The following is an 18150-nucleotide window of genomic DNA, read 5'->3' as shown; positions in this document are numbered from 1 at the left end:
TCCGTTTTCAGATGAAGATGTTTCAGTAGGATTGTCTGACTGATATACTCATCTCAGGGCTTTGGCGTTGCCATGGAAACACTCCTAGGAAAATTTGTGAACACTAGGAAAATGAAATCTCCTGAGACTTATTGTAGCATTGCCTTTGATGAGATCAGAGTTTTATTATGCAGTGGATACAGAAATGTCCCATCAACAGCTGTTATCACCATAGTAACCAAGGGAGAAAGAATCATGGTCCTTCAAATTAGAAATGTTTCAGGATGGGCAGAAAAATTCCCACTCACCGTCCTTGTACTGTATGTGTGCTTGTGTTTTCCAGGTGCAGCGCTGGCATCAGGGCAACGAGCACTTTGGGCGCGCGTGGCAGACGGGGGATGTGGTGGGGTGCATGGTAGATCTAAATGAGCATACCATGATGTTCACGCTGAATGGAGAAGTTCTACTGGATGATTCTGGATCTGAGCTCGCCTTCAAAGACTTTGAAACAGGAGAAGGTGTCTTTGATAACACACACAAGAAACAAGACAATCAGTCACTCACACATTGTGGATGTAGAATCACCAATAAAGCTGACATGCATGTTTATGGACTGTGGGAGGAAGCCAGAGGCCACCGTGCAACTCAAATATTCTTAAATTTCATTCAGATCAGTTCACTTGGGGCCTTTAGGGACATTCAGTCAGCCATTAACTCAATAAAATGTCCTCCTGTAAAACATTTAAATCTAGAGTCATATAAGTTCTACAACCAGGACCCGTTGCATCCTTGGCATTGCTGATAGTAATCCTTGGTAATACAACCAGAAATGTTTGGATGTCATTGCTTGTGTCTGCTCCAGGTTTTATTCCAGTGTGCAGTCTGGGTGTGTGTCAGGTGGGGAGGATGAATTTCGGTAAAGATGTCAGCACTCTGAGGTACTTCACCATCTGCGGCCTGCAGGAAGGCTACGAGCCATTTGCTGTGAACATGAACCGGAGCGTCACCATGTGGCTCAGCAAGAGACTACCTCAGTTCGTACCTGTACCCTCCAACCACAAACACATTGAGGTGTGTCACCTGGAAAACTCACTGCTCTTCAGTTTATTTGCTTGACTCTGATGTTGTAGAGCAGGGATGTCTGGTCCTTAAGGGCCACCATCCTGCCAAGTGTAGATGTTTCCATGCTTCCACACACATGATTTGGGTGAAATAGATCTCTCTCTTTATGCTGATGATGTATTACTTTTCCTCTAGAACTCACCAACATCTCTGCCCCAGACAATTACACTCAAATTCAATATCTGACTACTCTATTAACTGGTCTAAGACTATTGTTATGCTCATTAACTATGACCTACAAAACACACCCAATACTACAATACAGTCTGGAAACATTAGATATCTAGGCATAAACATTTCCTCTAGGTTATCAGAACTAACAAAGCTAAATTATGTCCAGCTACTTAAAGCAATAGAGGATGATCTATCACGGTGGAGGCACTTACCCATATCACTCATGGGGAGGGTTGTCACAGTTAAAATGATGGTTCTATCTAAAGTAAACTACCTGTTTTCAGTGATACCCACTAAACCATCCTCCAGCTGGTTTGAGTCACTGGACTCACATATATCTAAATTTTTATGGAAAAATAAGCCATCACTTATCAGTCTAAAAACTTTACAACAGACTAAAGATAGAGGCGGATTGGAGCTATCCGACTTTAATCATGTTTTCTTAGCTAACAAGCTGCAGTATATCTCCAAATGGCTTAAACCTAGCAGTCTGGATGAATCATGGTTAGATGTAGAGCAAGCATTGTGTGAGGATCTGGTTATCTCTGACCTGCCATTCATCAGCTCAACCATCAAAACACATAAGTGTTTTAAAAGCATCAATATCAGTTCCTCTTTAGTGGCTTGGTGGGATTTTCTAAAAATAACCAAATCCTCACTTTTTCCAATTAATAGAAAAATAAAGGAATAAAACAGTTAGAACATATAATAGAAAATGGAAACTTCTTCTCATTTAAAATTCTCACTTCACAATATGGAATAAGCAGTGTTAAATTTTTAGAATATCACCAGCTTAAATCTATTATATGTAAAAAATATACCATTAATCAATTAAACTTACAGCTACCTATTAGGGTGGCAGAATTCATGAATCTCAATGCCCCAAAGCTATTATCAAAAACATATAGACTATTATCTAAACTAGAAGACTCAATCTGTCTTCCAACTTCAAAATGGGAGGGTGACTTATCCAGTAACTTTAATAAAGATAAATGGTCACAAATATGTTTAAACACCTTTAAAATGACTAAAAATTCAAATATGCAACTAATACAATTCAAAATTCTGCATAGAACTCATTATACAGGACAAAGGATGTTCAGGATGGGTCTGTTACAATCAAACATCTGCCCACACTGCAATGAAAACACACCTGACAACTATCTCCATGCCTTGTGGTCCTGCACACCTGTCCGCAGGTTCTGGCTTCAGGTATGTGAAGACATGTCAACATGGTTTAAATGAATCTCTTACTAGACCACATCAGTAGTGAGACAATGCCTGCCTCCTCAAAGAACCAGTTAGCCGAATTTCATTCCCTCTGCTGCCCCGTCATTAGCTCCATCACTTAGTGTAGGTGGAGGTTTGTGACCTCGCCGCTTTGGAGGTTGGATATTGGCGGGGGCTGCCTTATGGCTGCGGGTCCTTGGTGGTTTCCTGTGGCAGGGATCTGGGATGTTCCCAGTTTACAACTGATGGTTTGCCGTTGTCCCCTTGTATTTTCTGGTGGATAAGGACCCGTAGACAAAGAGGCATATATCTCATTCCATTTGCTTTCCATTTATTTATTTAAGAATTTTAGATTTAAATGGAAAAAAATGCTCTGTGTTTTCTCTCTGGGCCTTAGCACACACTGCAGATAAAGACAGATCATGATTAGACAAGCAGTACAGCTGCGCCAATCTGACCCACTTGCTGTTGCACCCTAAACCACAGCTTTACCTCTTCTGCCTACAGCTGAGCAGATGTTCCGTCAAAACTGCATTAAAAAACAGCAAACTGTGTAAATGCACTGAAAAGCCCTACAGTTATCACCAAAACAACAATTTACTTACCTTAAAGTAAAATAATTTTTCATTGTATGCTGAACTGATGGCTTCTATTCACATGGTGAAATTATTTTACAATTCGCATGTGCACACATGCGCATTAATGCAATGTATGCTACTCTGATGAGTACACTGAAATGACAGAACACCGGGCTATCCGGGGGCTGTGGGGGCCTGGGGTTGGGGTCGCCTCGTGTCCGTGGGGTGTAGCCACTGGTGGGACCCAGGTCGGTGGTTGGGCTATTCTGGAGTGGGCTGGGTGGGGGTTCTGGGCTCTGGTGCTTGGGGGTGGCCCCCCCCTTTTGGGACTGGAGGGGTTGGTCAGTGCCGGGGGATCTGGACCTGCCCGGGTGTGCTGCCACGGGGTGGATTGGTGCATGCCCTAGTGTCTGGTTGCCCTAGGACCCAGGGTATGACCTGGGGGGACAGGAAGGGTTTGATGGGGGGCTGAGTGGGGTTTGGAGGATCGTAAGGGGAGGTGCTGGGGTGTGTTTAGGGGTGAGACTGGGAGGTTTGTCTGTGCATGTGTGTGTGTTTATGCTGTGTGTGTGTGTGTGTGTGTGCCAGTGTGTGTGTGCCAGGATGAGTGGGAGTGTGCAAAGATATAGATGTGTATGTAAGGAAGAATCACATGCACTTGTGGGGGAGGCCTGGATGTTACTAGGGGCTTTCCCACTGTCCTCCTCCATCAAATGTCTAGGGGGAAGGAGGCATGTGGTGGGTGGGTGCCTTCTGGGGTTGGTGGCGACTCATTGGCTGTGGTCGTGTGTGTCCTGGTCATGGGGGACGGCTATTCCTGGCCTCTCCTGCCCTGGAGGCCTGCCGAGGAACAGGGGTGCCTACTGTAGCCAGTGGCTCATCTTCTGGAGGAAAGTTTGCTTCCTTCTGGCCTTACATCCCTGGACCCCTCTCCTTCCCACTCTCTCTTAAACACATGTAATGTCTTGGGAGGCATGCACGTCGTGCTGGGTGGAGCAGAGGGGGCCATCTAAGAGGATTCTTTGGCTGCAACATGTGGCAGCTTGCCTCTCAGTATAAATTACACATAGTCATCAAAACACGAGAAACACAACACATAAACAATTTCTGGGGGGCGTACCATGTAGTGCATGGTGGGTAGGGCTGCTGGTGTGGCCTTGCTCCCAGCGCGGTGTGGTTATTGCCCCTCAATTTTAATAGCAAACACACACTTCACAAACAGTCATGAGCGGGGAAGGTGGGGATACTCTCACATCCTTTTTTCCTGTGCACTACTGGGGGCGGGCAGAGGAAGGTGGTTGCCCCAGAGCCAGGACCCAGGCTGGCCAGATTTGGGGCTCGCTATTCTATGGTCCACCGAAAATGTCTCCCACAGGGCATGATGGGAGGGTGTGATGTGGATGTGTGAGTGTTCATGGGTACGGCACAGGGGAGGCTATGAGTAAGGGGTTACAAGGTGGCTAGATAGGTGTAATGGGTGGGTGGGGGAGGGTGGGAGTGGGTGGCAGAGTACAAGAGGGAAAATGGACTGGACTTTGAAAGTGATAGATCACTTATTATTATAAACAGAGGTACTTCTTCATGACATTTTCAAACACGTTATTGTTCATGGCAGTCCCATGTGGAATAAGGACTATGTACAGTAGTAGCGGTTTAAAAGTTCCCATCCAAGCTGAAAGCCAGCCGAATACCTGCCGGCTTCCAGCCCAGTTCCATTCCAGTTCCAGCCAGCTGCCTTCCAACTTCCAGCCGCCAGAGAGGCCCCCTCCTTCTCCTGGGAGTGTCGATGTTTTAATCAAACTCCACCCATTCCTTGTAATATAGGGTAGACCCAGAAGATGGCGCTTCTCTCACAGACTTCTCATCGCCCGTAGTCTGTCAGATTTTATCTGAATTTACACTGACCGGCAGAGGCGCCACTCAAAGCACCTCTGATGGCCAGTCACAATTCATAAAAATGCATAAAACTTAATACATAATCATCGTTTGACGTGGAATGTGAAATTGTAACATGCTTGTGCGCTGCCAATTGTTTTATTCAGAAATGAATGCTAGTAGGTTAATAAAACCTTTCAAATACTGGATCACAGCCCCTAGCTCTATTCTCAATAGGATGTATTTATCATACTGATTAATCTTTTAATATTAGCATTATTAACATAGACAAATCAGATTTGGATCAAGCAACACAGAATCTGTTTGAGGTAGCTAGGAAGGGTTATTTTATTCTCATATTATTTATTTCACCTCCATAAGAAGACAGGGCGACAGATAAAAGCCCCACGCAGGATCGGAGATAATTTCTTCCACTTCAATGTGTCTAATCGCGGGGGGACATCCAACACTCGCTGTGCTGCGACTTCCTGCTCGCCGGGAATCCCGATTACGTCACCCCTCCAGGTGGGCTATTCCCCGACACGCTCTGATTACCATTCCAAAAGGTACTGTATGCAGCCCCCAACTTGAACATGCGCCTTCTTCAACATTCGCACTTGCTCCAGAAAATTACCATCTCTTAGGCTCCTCCACCACCACTTTGACTGTGGATTGATACGTAAATGAGCCGCAATGAGGCAGCTGAACAAGTGACCCAGTTTTGTGATTGTTGCACATTGGGTAAGAGTGGTAGTCAAACGAGTCCAGTTTGTGTTGTCATGCTACCAGAAATTCAGTAGGCTAGTCGGTCCTAATGCAGTGAATTTCCATGTTAATGTTGCCAAATTCAATAGCATAGCAAGAGATGAAAAAAGAAACAACGATATTTCTTCAACATGTTAACCAAAATATTTACCTCTTAAAGCATAAACCAAGTATTTACAACAAGCAGTGTGCTTTTTAACGTTAACGTGTGCCATAGCCTACTGCACCGCGGTTCCTCCTTCCAAGTCTTCTTTTTTATTATATTGTTGTTTTATCATCTGAATATACTACAACAACACAGAGAAAATATATGAAAGTTTATTTTACGCTGGTATTTGCGCAGCAGAGTTTTCTGCCGCCGGATTTGTAGTCCAGGAACGGAGAACACAGCTGCTGCCAGGAAAGGTGGATTACATTTTGTTAAAGCACAGCAATCTCCGAGTAGCCTATTATAAATACCCTCTCAGTGGCAAAATAAAACACACTGGTCTGGTTTAGTCTTCACTCTGAAATGGTTCAGTCAGAGGAATATAAAGCTGTTTTAAAAATGTTGAGCAAGCTTAAAATAAACATTCATAGGCTATCTATGTGTTTTAGATTAACACAATGATAAAACAACAATAGGCTATAATAATGGAAAAGAAGCGGTGCAGCATGGCAATGATGCGTTAATGGCTCGGGTCGCGGGTTAAACATCAGTCTGGTTCGGATTTAAATGGAATAAATACATTGGTGACGAGTCAGGTTCGGGAGTCATTCTAACGGGTTAGAGCAGGTATGCGTAGCAAAACAGAACCGTGCAGGACTCTGCTCTAAGCAGTTCGGACTTGGTTGACCTGGAACCATTTGACAATAAAATCTGGAGCCATCCTGCAACGCGCTCGCTTAGGCGTCCAGTTAAACCGTGTTTATTCAACCAGTCCCTACTTCATTGCATTCATTCTTTCCTCATAGCCTACGTGCACATTTTTTTTTCAAGATTGTTTATGTCAGTTTTGTTTTGGAAAATGAAAAAGGAGTCTTTGCGCAGAACTTATAACATTATTCTAATCTTGCCACTTGCCTATTTTATTATTGTGTATTTTTGTAATAACATGTAAATTCACTGCATAGGAACCAACTAGTCTACTGAATTTTGTGTGACAACACTAACAGAACTGTTTTGACAATGCAACAATTACAAAACTGCGGCTCATTTACTTATCAATCTATAGTCAAAGTGGTGGTGGAGGAGCCTTGGAGATGGTAATTTTATGGAGCAAGTGCGAATGTTGAGGAATTTAGCCTATGTTCAAGTATGCAGCCCACAACTTGGTATACCTTTCAGAATGATAATAAACAGAACAAGACACACCAAACCAGGAGCTAAGACCACGAAGTTCAGCATCATGCTTATCTATCTTTGGCGTTTTTACACCAACATTTTTATACACTGGATAATGATAATAATTATCGATTAAAGTCACGGATAAAACTGCTGTTGTTAAAACACCCATCTCTTACAAAATCTAAAATGTAAAACAAAAAAAACAACAAACAAAAAATCTGGATCACTGTAGAAATATCTTTATTCATTGCTGATCATCTGGCCATTGAAGCGTTTTTATTTGGAATTGGGAACAAATATTTTCCACCCTGTTATATTCTGTTCCACTCTGTTATGTTCCATTCCACCCTGTTAGTAAGGTGTTTTTTAATTTTTTTTTTTTTTTACTAAAAACATTGAGGACTGTGAACCTTGTTGCACCATATTAGGAAGTGAGGAACATTAAATTGATTTTGCTTTTCTGTTCCCAGGTCAAAAGGAATGTAATTATCTCTCATTTGAAATACTTGATTATGCTTTCCTTCTTGCCTTTGTGGAAACAGAAACGTGATAATCTCTCACTTGAAAGCAAGCTGGGCGTACAATAGTGTGATGACGATGAAAACTCACATGACCAATGCTCAATAAAGGGTACATGAAAATGTGAGAAATGGTCAAAAGCACAAATACCGTTTGTGGTGAGTGAAACTATACAGCACAGTCCACAAGGCTCTTTTCAAGCACACTCCTCCCCCCAAGGAGTATGCTTGAACAGCTAACGGCAGGTAATGGCTGTGTTTACAAATGTAAAGGTGCTAATTGTTGGCCATTGAATTGTTAATTTCAAACCGGGCAGCCTTTTGGTTGTACTCTGGGCATGGTAGAGGGGTAAGAAATCTCTCGGTTTTCTAGTGTTAAACACTGGAAGCGTCGCCAGCGGTCTTTTGATGACCGCCAGTCACGCTACCATGCTTATAGTGTATTAAAAACTAAACGGCTGAACCTGGTATTTTAGGACTTTTATTATATAGTTGTTGTCTATAGTTTTACCTGCTTACTTGTTTGGAAAAGTAAACACATCAATATTTACGAGCAGTTTAGCACGTCTAAACTTCCACAGAGCCGCTCAGGGAGACTCTTTCTCAGCCAAACTGTCGTATATCACGGCTATGGAGTTGTAATAAATGCCCGCCCTACTCTGCTTCTGATTGGCTGTAAGATCACAAACCCTGTGTGATGATAGGCTGCTGGTTCCTGTCATTCCTACCAGCCTTTGCGCATGTGCCTGCTTCAGACAGTGGGCAGGCAGCTGTCCCACCGCTGAGACACAGTTGTATGACGTTTTATCACGTTTTATCACTAGATCGCTATGAATAAAATCCAGGGACACTTCATTTCACAGTATAAACCATTTATTTACTTATCTACTTAGGATAATAGCACTTTGAGGCCTAATTCAGAATATAGGTTGGGCTGGGTCCGGACTTTTGTGATCCCTGCTTTACACATTATCAGTATTATGTTATTTTTACCTGCCGATATTACGTTATGATTTTGTCAATATTCAGTTATGCAGCAGCTGTATCAACCCCCACTGTGAATAACTTACGTTGCAGTCAAATGACCGCTGGCAGCGCTCCTCGGGATGTTTAGAAAGCTCGCTGCTAGTGACATTCACCACTTAGCCGACTTGAGGAGGTTGTGCTTTGCCTCATAACACCATTAGCTACACATGTCGGCTTTTTTGATACATTTATTTGACGCCATTTTCAAATCAAATCATTTTTTAAATGTTGGCAAAAATGCAACAAATGAGCGACACAGCTCAATATAAACTGTTTAGAGAGCAGCAAGATCAAATCACTGCTCCTCCCCGTGGACAAAAGAGGGATTGCAGCTGTTTTTTTACTTGGGCTGCTTAGGGGCAGAGCCTCGCTGACGACGTCATTGCGGGGGATTACATTACCCCCACAGACCTGTGAAGGATCGGCCAAGGATCAGTCAAGGACCAGTCAAGGACCAGTCAAGGACCAGTCAAGGACCCATCATGGAAACAGGGGAACTTTTAAACCGCTACTACTGTATAGCCTGCCAAAGTCCAGTCCATTTTCCCTCATGTACTCTGCCACCTTGTGGTGATTCAGTAACAGCAGTTGTGTAAGGAAATAGAAAATTTGAAGTTGCCCTGTGTTGTACTGATGAAAATTCTTCTCTAGACTCCACCATTTACTATTGATAAAATTGGCAAAAATCCCTACCCACTGGAAAATTAGAAGGAAAATGCTGATTTTCCGCTTTGGCAAATTGAGTGTTCCAGTATGTAATATGGTGGCTTAGTACAGATAAATTCCAGACGTTTAACGTATCTTACACAGCAAGGAATAATAGCTATGAAAAGTTCACAGCACTGTGATCACTGAAACATCTATCTATCTACAATAAGAATACACAGAAAAACAACAAAATGTGGCTAACGGTTAAGTTCAACAATGAAAATAATATAGGTACATTATTATTATTATCATTGTTATTATGATGCTGTCATTATATAACAATATCATAATTATTATTATACATTATCATGCTGATATTATAATTGCATCAGTATTATTGCAAGACTCCTTTACTTTAAATGACTTTGTATATCTATCTATCTATCTATCTATCTATCTATCTATCTATCTATCTATCTATCTATCTTACAGAAACGGTGAACAATCTGTTGTAATTCTGGTTAATTGTCCTACACTAGGCATTCATTTTTATAATTTTTTTTTATTACTTCAGGATCACTGTATGCCTTAAAGAACATGTTAATGTTGTTTTATATGTGCCAACCATACAGTCTATGGGGTCAACACAGTTATTTATGTATGTAATATCCAAATGTGCTTGCAAGATGTTACACATTAATTTAGGCTTTTAATTTGAAAGGCTTTTAATTTGAAAGTTTTTTTATTTTCCTTCTGAATTGAAAGATGAAGACATGTTAACAGGCGGCCTGGAAGCTAGAATAATTTAAAAAAAAAATTCTTTCATTCGAAAACAAAACGTATAAAAAAATTCTTGCACCGTGAACACCAGAAGGGTTGTAGAAACACATGGATGTAATTTATTTTAGCCTAATGTGAACAGGATTTAAACAGTGGCCAGTTAAAAACACACGAGAATTGGGTGTAGGTCTGAAATTCTAGGTTTGTGTTGACTTTCACAGCCAAGGTTCATTTGAACTAACTTAAATTCCTCCGTTTTGATATGCAATTTGTGTATGTACAGGAAAACCCTGGGCGTAAGACAAGGTTGTTTGAGAAATTTTCTAAAGAATTTTTTTAGAGTGACGCTAGAGTGGAGAGGTTTTTAGACAATTTTCTCATTTTTCCTAAAAGGTTACCTGCGATTGTGTCAAAACTATAAAAGATATCAACATGTCCCTTTAGTTGGTCAAAATTTTATCTTTTGTGACAGTTTAAACTTTAAATGATGTTTCTATGTGAAAGTATGGCTGAGTTGTAGGAATCCAAAGTGACCTGGGGTTTTGACTCATTTCAGCCACATCCCATTTATTTCTATAGGAAAAAAGTAGCAGTTTTTTCAAGTTACGCAAACACAGTAAGACTTATATAAAGAAAAAGTCAAAGCACACCATTCCCAATGGAGATGCACGTTTTGATATAACTTTTGTGGGGGTTGGGTCAAAAGTGTGGGCGGAGTTAGATGCCAAAGTTTTGAGACGGATGTGGAAAAAGTTTAACTAGAAAATTTCAAAGAAATTTTGATGGGTGCCAATGCGCCGGTCGCCCCGCCGCCCCCCCGGCGTGCCGGCCGCGTGGCCGGCGCGAGGGAGACGGCGCGAGACGGAGGCAAACCCGCCCCTGAATGCGACGCCGTTAAACATCCCGTACGGCCACTAGGTGACGCCGCAGTCGCCGCGCGTGCACGAGCGCGCTCGGATCGGGTGTCAGATGAAAACTGCCAAACGTCAGCGTGATCGGAAAATCTGCAGAAATCAGGCGGCCACTAGGTGGCGCTGTAGTCATTGTTCATGTGCAGAAATGTTTACATAGGGACTTTTAATAAAACTGCCAAGTTTGAAGTTCTTTACTCCACCCAGTCCAGAGTTAGAGGCACATCCTCTGTTTGTGTGTGTGTGTGTGTGTGTGTGGGGGGGGGTATGGTGTTGACAACCACTGGACATGTAGATGTGGTCTTTGCTCAACCCAGTCCAGAGTTATAGTCACTTCATTTTAGAGGTGGGGGGGGGGGGGCATCTAGATGTGTCCAGGATAGAGAAGTCATAGAGAAAAAAAAAAGCAAATCTCTGCATGATTGCAAAATCTGCAGATTGACAGGTATGAAAGGCCTAAACAGTGGCAATCTGCAGAATGACAGCAGCTGAGACTGCTTCCATGGCAACCAAGCCCCCACCCTTTCCCCCTGACAGCCAGCAGACAGCCACACATGTAGGGGATCAGGTTACACACACTCACACAGAGAGATAGGCTGCTGTAGAGCCCAGGGAAATCACTGTCTGCAAGCCTCCTAACTTCTTGCTGCTGAAAGCAAACCGTAATACATATCAAAATAATTCTTTCACCGTTGCGTGCAGGAGGCTTTGAGGAACACGAGGATATAAGTCTTGTCACTGTACTGCAAACAGAACTTAAATGGCAGCAGTTTGAAAAAGTGGCTGCATCTCAGCAGAGTCAATGGGAATTTTGCATGGGGAGAGAAAACTTTGGGTCTTTCTGAGCCTCATAGCTCCAAATCTGTACGTCCTAGCCCAAAATGAGCTCCTGAGAAATTGAAGCCAACAAAAAAACCTACGTTTTGATGTAAAAATTGTGTCTGTAGAGCAAAAACTCTGGCCGTGAGAGAACTTTGTTTAAGCATGTATTTTTGAAGCAAAAGCTTGAGTGGACCAGAGTGGAGCTGAGGGAGAGGATTTTGGCACTTTTTGCTAAAACTTAAACAGTGATTGTGAACAAACTGTTAGAGATATGAAACTGCCCTTCAGACCAGTGATAGATTTATCTTTCGTGACCCGTTTAAACTTTGAATGGTGTTTCAAGGTGAATGTATGGCTGAGCTGTAGGCTTCCAAAGTGACCTATGTTTTTGGGCTGATCTGACCCAAATCCCATTCATTCCAATGGGACCGAAAACCGCGGTTTATTGCGATTTACTCGAGAACCGCCAGACTTTTGTACGAGAAAAGTCATACCGCTCATGTCCCGATCGAGACGCACAGATTGATGTAACTTTTGTGGGGGTAGAGTGAAAGCTGTAGGAGGAGATAGCCACCAAAGTCAGGAGCGGAAACGGAATAATAATAATAATAATAATAATAAACGCAGAGCGATAGTAATATGTTGCCAATGCCTTACAGCATTGGCACCCATAATAATAAACGCAGAGCGATAGTAATATGTTGCCAATGCCTTACAGCATTGGCACCCATAATAAGCAGAATAAATACAGAGCGATAGTAATATGTTGCCAATGCCTTCAGCATTGGCACCCATAACTAGAAAATTTCAAAGAAATTTTGATGGGTGCCAATGCGCCGGTCGGCCCGCCGCCCCCCTGGCGTGCTGGCCGTGCGGCCGCCGCGATGGAGCCGGCCGGCGCGAGTGAGACTGCGCGAGACGGAGGCAAACCCGCCCGTGAACGCGACGCCGTTAAACATCCCGTACGGCCACCAGGTGGCGCCGCAGCCGCCGCGCGTGCACGAGCGCGCTCGGATCGGTCGTCAGATGAAAACAGCCAAACATCAGCGTGATCAGAAAAACTGCAGAAATGAGGCGGTCACTAGGTGGCGCTGTAGTCATTGTTCATGTGCAGAAATGTGTACATAGGGACTTTCAATGAAACTGGCAAGTTTTAAGTTCTTTGGTCAACCCAGTCCAGAGTTAGAGTCACTTCCTTTTTTTGTGTGTGTGTGTGGGGGGGGGGGGGGGGGGTATGGTGTAGACAACCACTGGACATGTAGATGTGGTCAGGATGAGAAGTGACAGGGGAAAAAAAAGGTTAATCTCAGCATGATTGCAGAATGAGAGGTATGAAAGGGTTAAACAGTGGCTCTTTGCAGAGACAGCAGCTGAGAGTGCTACCATGGCAACCACCCCCACCTTTGCTGACAGCCGCTTCAGCAGACACACAAGTGTGAGGAGAGATCACGCACACACAGCCATTGCAGCAGTGCGCAAGCCTCCGAACTTGTTGCTGCTGAAAGCAAACCGTAATACATATGAAAATAATTCTTTCACCGTTGCGTGCAGGAGGCTTTGGGGAACACGAGGATATAAGTCTTGCCACTGTACTGCAAACAGAACTTAAATGGCAGCAGTTTGAAAACACATGTTTCCATCTGAGTCAGAGTCAATGGGGATTTTGCATGGGGAGAGAAAACTTTGGATCTTTCTGAGCCTCATAGCTCCAAATCTGTACGTCGTAGCCCAAAATGAGCTACTGATAAATGGAAGGCAACAAAAAACCCTACGTTTTGATGTAAAAATTGTGTCTGTAGAGGAAAAACTCTGGCCGTGAGAGAACTTTGTTTAAGAAAGTCTTGTAGAAGCAAAAGCTACAGTGAGAGGAGAGTGGAGCAGAGGGAGAGGATTTTGGCAGTTTTTGCTAAAACTTGAACAGTGATTGTGAACAAACTGTAAAAGATATGAAACTGCCCTTCAGAACAGTGATAGATTTGTCTTTCGTGACCCGTTTAAACTTTGAATGGTGTTTCTGGGTGAATGTATGGCTGAGCTGTAGGCTTCCAAAGTGACCTATGTTTTTGGGCTGCTCAGAGCCAAATCCCATTCATTCCAATGGGACCGAAAACCGCGGTTTATTGCGATTTACTCGAAAACCGCCAGACTTTTGTACGAGAAAAGTCATACCTAACATGTCCCGATCGAGACGCACAGATTGATGTAACTTTTGTGGGGGTAGAGTGAAAGCTGTAGGAGGAGATAGCCGCCAAAGTCCGGGCGGAAACGGAATAATAATAATAATAATAATAATAATAACTAGAAAATTTCAAAGAAATTTTGATGGGTGCCAATGCGCCCATTGCGCCGCCGCTCCCTGGCGCACGCCGCGCTGCCATCATGGCACCAAGAGGCGCGAGACGGAGGCAAACCTGCCCGTGAATGTGATGCCATTAAATATTCCGTACGGCCAGTAGGTGGCGCTGCAGTCGCCACGCGCGCACGAGCGTGCTCGGATCGGGTGTCAGATGAAAACTGCCAAATATCAGCGTGATCGGAAAATCTGCAGAAATCAGGTGACCACAAGGTGGCGCTGTAGTCATTGTTCATGTGCAGAAATGTTTAGATAGGGACTTTTAATAAAACTGCCAATTTTCAAGTTCTTTACTCAACCCAGTCCACAGTTAGAGTCACTCCCTGTTTCCGGGGGGGGTATGGTGTAGACAACACCTAGAAATGTAGATGTAGTCAGGATGAGAAGTGATAGAAAACAAAAAAACAAATCTCTGCCTGATTGATAAATGTGCTGACTGGCCACTAGATGGCAATCTAGTCATGCTTAATGTGAGCAGCTGAGACTGCTTTTATAGCAGCTACCCCCACCCTTCTCTGACTGTCAGTTGAGCAGACACACAAGTGTGAGGAGAGATCACGCACACACAGCCATTGCAGCAGTGCGCAAGCCTCCGAACTTCTTGCTGCTGAAAGCAAACCGTAATACATATGAAAGTAATTCTTTCACCGTTGCGTGCATGAGGCTTTGGGGAACACGAGGATATAAGTCTTGCCACTGTACTGCAAACAGAACTTAAATGGCAGCAGTTTTAATACACATGTTTCCATCTGAGTCAGAGTCAATGGGGATTTTGCATGGGGAGAAAAGACTTTGGGTCTTTCTGAGCCTCATAGCTCCAAATCTGTACGTCCTAGCCCAAAAAGTCCTGTTGTCAAATTGAAGCCAACAAAAAAACCTACGTTTTGATGTAAAAATTGTGTCTGTAGAGCAAAAACTCTGGCCGTGAGAGAACTTTGTTTAAGAAAGTCTTGTGGAAGGAAAAGCTAGAGTGACGTGAGAGTGGACCAGAGGGAGAGGATTTTGGCAGTTTTTGCTAAAACTTAAACAGTGATTGCGAATAAACTATAATAGATATGAAAATGGCCTTCAGACCAGTTATAGATTTATCTTTCGTGACCCGTTTAAACTTTGAATGGTGTTTCTAGGTGAATGTATGGCTGAGCTGTAGTCTTCCAAAGAGACCTATGTTTTTCGGGCTGCTGAGAACCAAATCCCATTCATTCCTATGGGAAAATCGAGTCCAAAAAATCGCGGTTTATTGCGATTTACTCGAGAACCGCCAGACTTTTGTACGAGAAAAGTCATACCTAACATGTCCCGATCGAGACGCACAGTTTGATGTAACTTTTGTGGGGGTAGAGTGAAAGCTGTAGGAGGAGATAGCCGCCAAAGTTTGGAGCGGAAACGGAAGAATTATAATAACTAGAAAATTTCAAAGAAATTTTGATGGGTGCCAATGCGCCGGTCGCCCCGCCGCCCCCCTGGCGTGCCGGCCGTGCTGCCGCCGCGAGGAAGCCAGCCGGCGCGAGGGAGACGGCGCGAGACGGAGGGAAACCTGCCCGTGAATGTGATGCCATTAAATATTTCGTACGGCCACCAGGTGGCGCCGCAGTCGCTGCACGTGCACGAGCGCGCTCGAATCGGGTGTCAGATGAAAACTGCCAAATATCAGCGTGATCGTAAAATATGCAGAAATCAGGCGGCCAGTAGGTGGCGCTGTAGTCATTGTTCATGTGCAGAAATGTTTACATAGGGACTTTTAATAAAACTGCCAAGTTTGAAGTTCTTTGCTCAACACAGTCCAGAGTTAGAGGCACATCCTGTGTTTGTGTGTGTGTGTGTGTGCGTGTGTGTGTGTGTACGGGGGGGGGGGGGGGGGGGGGGGGGTATGGTGTTGACAACCACTGGACATGCAGATGTGGTCTTTGGTCAACCCAGTCCAGAGTTAGAGTCACTTCATTATAGTGGTGTGTGTGTGTGTGTGTGTGTGGGGGGGGGGGGGGGTACATCTAGATGTGTCCAGGATAGAAAAGTGACAGAGAAAAAAAAAGTTTAATCTCTGCATGATTGCAAAATCTGCAGATTGACAGGTATGAAAGGGCTAAAGAGTGGTAATCTAGAGAAAAAAAAAAGTTTAATCTCTGCATGATTGCAAAATCTGCAGATTGACAGGTTTAAAAGGGCTAAACAGTGGCTCCTTGCAATGACAGCAGCTGCTTCCATGGCAACCATGCCCCCACCCTTTCCCCCAATCAGCAAACAGGCAGGCTCAGGTTACAGACAGAGACAGAGCACTGTGAAACCACTGTGTGCAAGCCTCCGAACTTCTTGCTGCTGAAAGCAAACTGTAATACATATGAAAATAATTCTTTTACCGTTGCGTGCAGGAGGCTTTGAGGAACAAGAGGATATAAGTCTGGTCACTGTACTGCAAACAGAACTTAAATGGCAGCAGTTTTAATACACATGTTTCCATCTGAGTCAGAGTCAATGGGGATTTTGCATGGGGAGAAAAGACTTTGGGTCTTTCTGAGCCTCATAGCTCCAAATCTGTACGTCCTAGCCCAAAAAGTCCTGTTGTCAAATTGAAGCCAACAAAAAAACCTACGTTTTGATGTAAAAATTGTGTCTGTAGAGCAAAAACTCTGGCCGTGAGAGAACTTTGTTTAAGCATGTGTTTTTGAAGCAAAAGCTTGAGTGGACCAGAGTGGAGCTGAGGGAGAGGATTTTGGCACATTTTGCTAAAACTTAAACAGAGATTGTGAACAAACTGTTAGAGATATGAAAATGCCCTTCGGACCAATTATAGATTTATCTTTCGTGACCCGTTTAAACTTTGAATGGTGTTTCTAGGTGAATGTATGGCTGAGCTGTAGGCTTCCAAAGTGACCTATGTTTTTGGGCTGATCCGACCCAAATCCCATTCATTCCTATGGGACCAAGAACCGCGGTTTATTGCGATTTACTCCAGAACCGCCAGACTTTTGTACAAGAAAAGTCATACCACACATGTCCCGATCGAGACGCACAGTTTGATGTAACTTTTGTGGGGGTAGAGTGAAAGCTGTAGGAGGAGATAGCCGCCAAAGTTAGGAGCGGAAACGGAAAGCGGAATAATAATAAAAAGCGGAATAAATGCAGAGCGATAGTAATATGTTGCCAATGCCTACAGCATTGGCACCCATAATAAGCAGAATAAATGCAGAGCGATAGTAATATGTTGCCAATGCCTTCAGCATTGGCACCCATAATAATAAGATCATGTAATAAATGCAGAGCGATAGCAATATGTGTGCCTTAATACTTTCAGCATTGGTACCCATAACTAAGACATCTCTTTTTGTTTCAGGTGACCAGGATAGATGGAACAATAGAGTCATGTCCATGCCTAAAGGTCACCCAGAGATCCTTCGGCTCACAGAACAGTTATACTGACATCATCTTCTACAGACTGAGCATGCCCATAGAGTGTGCCGAGTCCAGATCTAACGGCAGTCTCTTCTCACCAAAGAGGGTAACAGATACTCAGATGTATTCATTCTGTTGTGTAACATGGTCCTTCACTTTTCAAGTTTTTGCTGCTGACGTGATTTATTTTTATTGTACACCATCTGTCCAGTCATTTTTGTGCAAATTTCTGTATATGTGTTGTTTTTTATCATCTATGCTGCTGAATTTTTTTTAAAAAATCTAATTTTTCCACTTTGAAGAACTGCACACAAAGTGAACATAAAAAATGTATGTCATTAATCCCTAAAGGGAAAGTATGTTCTGCCTGAAGTCAACAGTCATCTCTTTTGCTTTATTTCTGTTCAAGATAAGGTGATTGATTTTGCTCCATCTCACAAACTGACTGACCAGTTTTCTGTACTCAGCTTCTTGTCCATCAGTGATCCTCCCCACAGCTGCCGAGTAATCAGAGTAATTCTGGAGATGACAGGACTCAGTTGTATTGGAAGTCTGAGGTGTACAGTGTGAATAGAAATGGTGAGAGTACAGTCCCTTGTGGTGCTCCAGGTCGGCTGACCACCATCTCAGACACGCAAGCCTTCAGTCTCAC

General features: G+C 43.4%; 1 protein-coding gene across 1 annotated transcript in view; it reads left to right on the top strand.

Moving 5' to 3' along the window:
* ryr2a (ryanodine receptor 2a (cardiac)) overlaps positions 1 to 18150 on the top strand; it is a 392644-nt gene that overhangs the window by 128129 nt on the left and 246365 nt on the right. The window contains exons 28-30 of the mRNA XM_041973182.1: positions 323 to 497; positions 842 to 1050; positions 17440 to 17604. Of these exons, the coding sequence (XP_041829116.1) occupies positions 323 to 497; positions 842 to 1050; positions 17440 to 17604 (549 nt within the window). The remainder of the gene's footprint in view (positions 1 to 322; positions 498 to 841; positions 1051 to 17439; positions 17605 to 18150) is intronic.

This window comes from Melanotaenia boesemani, chromosome 21 (assembly GCF_017639745.1).
Source record: "Melanotaenia boesemani isolate fMelBoe1 chromosome 21, fMelBoe1.pri, whole genome shotgun sequence".
NCBI classification, from domain to species: Eukaryota; Metazoa; Chordata; class Actinopteri; order Atheriniformes; family Melanotaeniidae; genus Melanotaenia; species Melanotaenia boesemani.
Note: the sequence above shows the minus strand (reverse complement) of the source record. Positions and strands in the feature narration are given on the sequence as shown.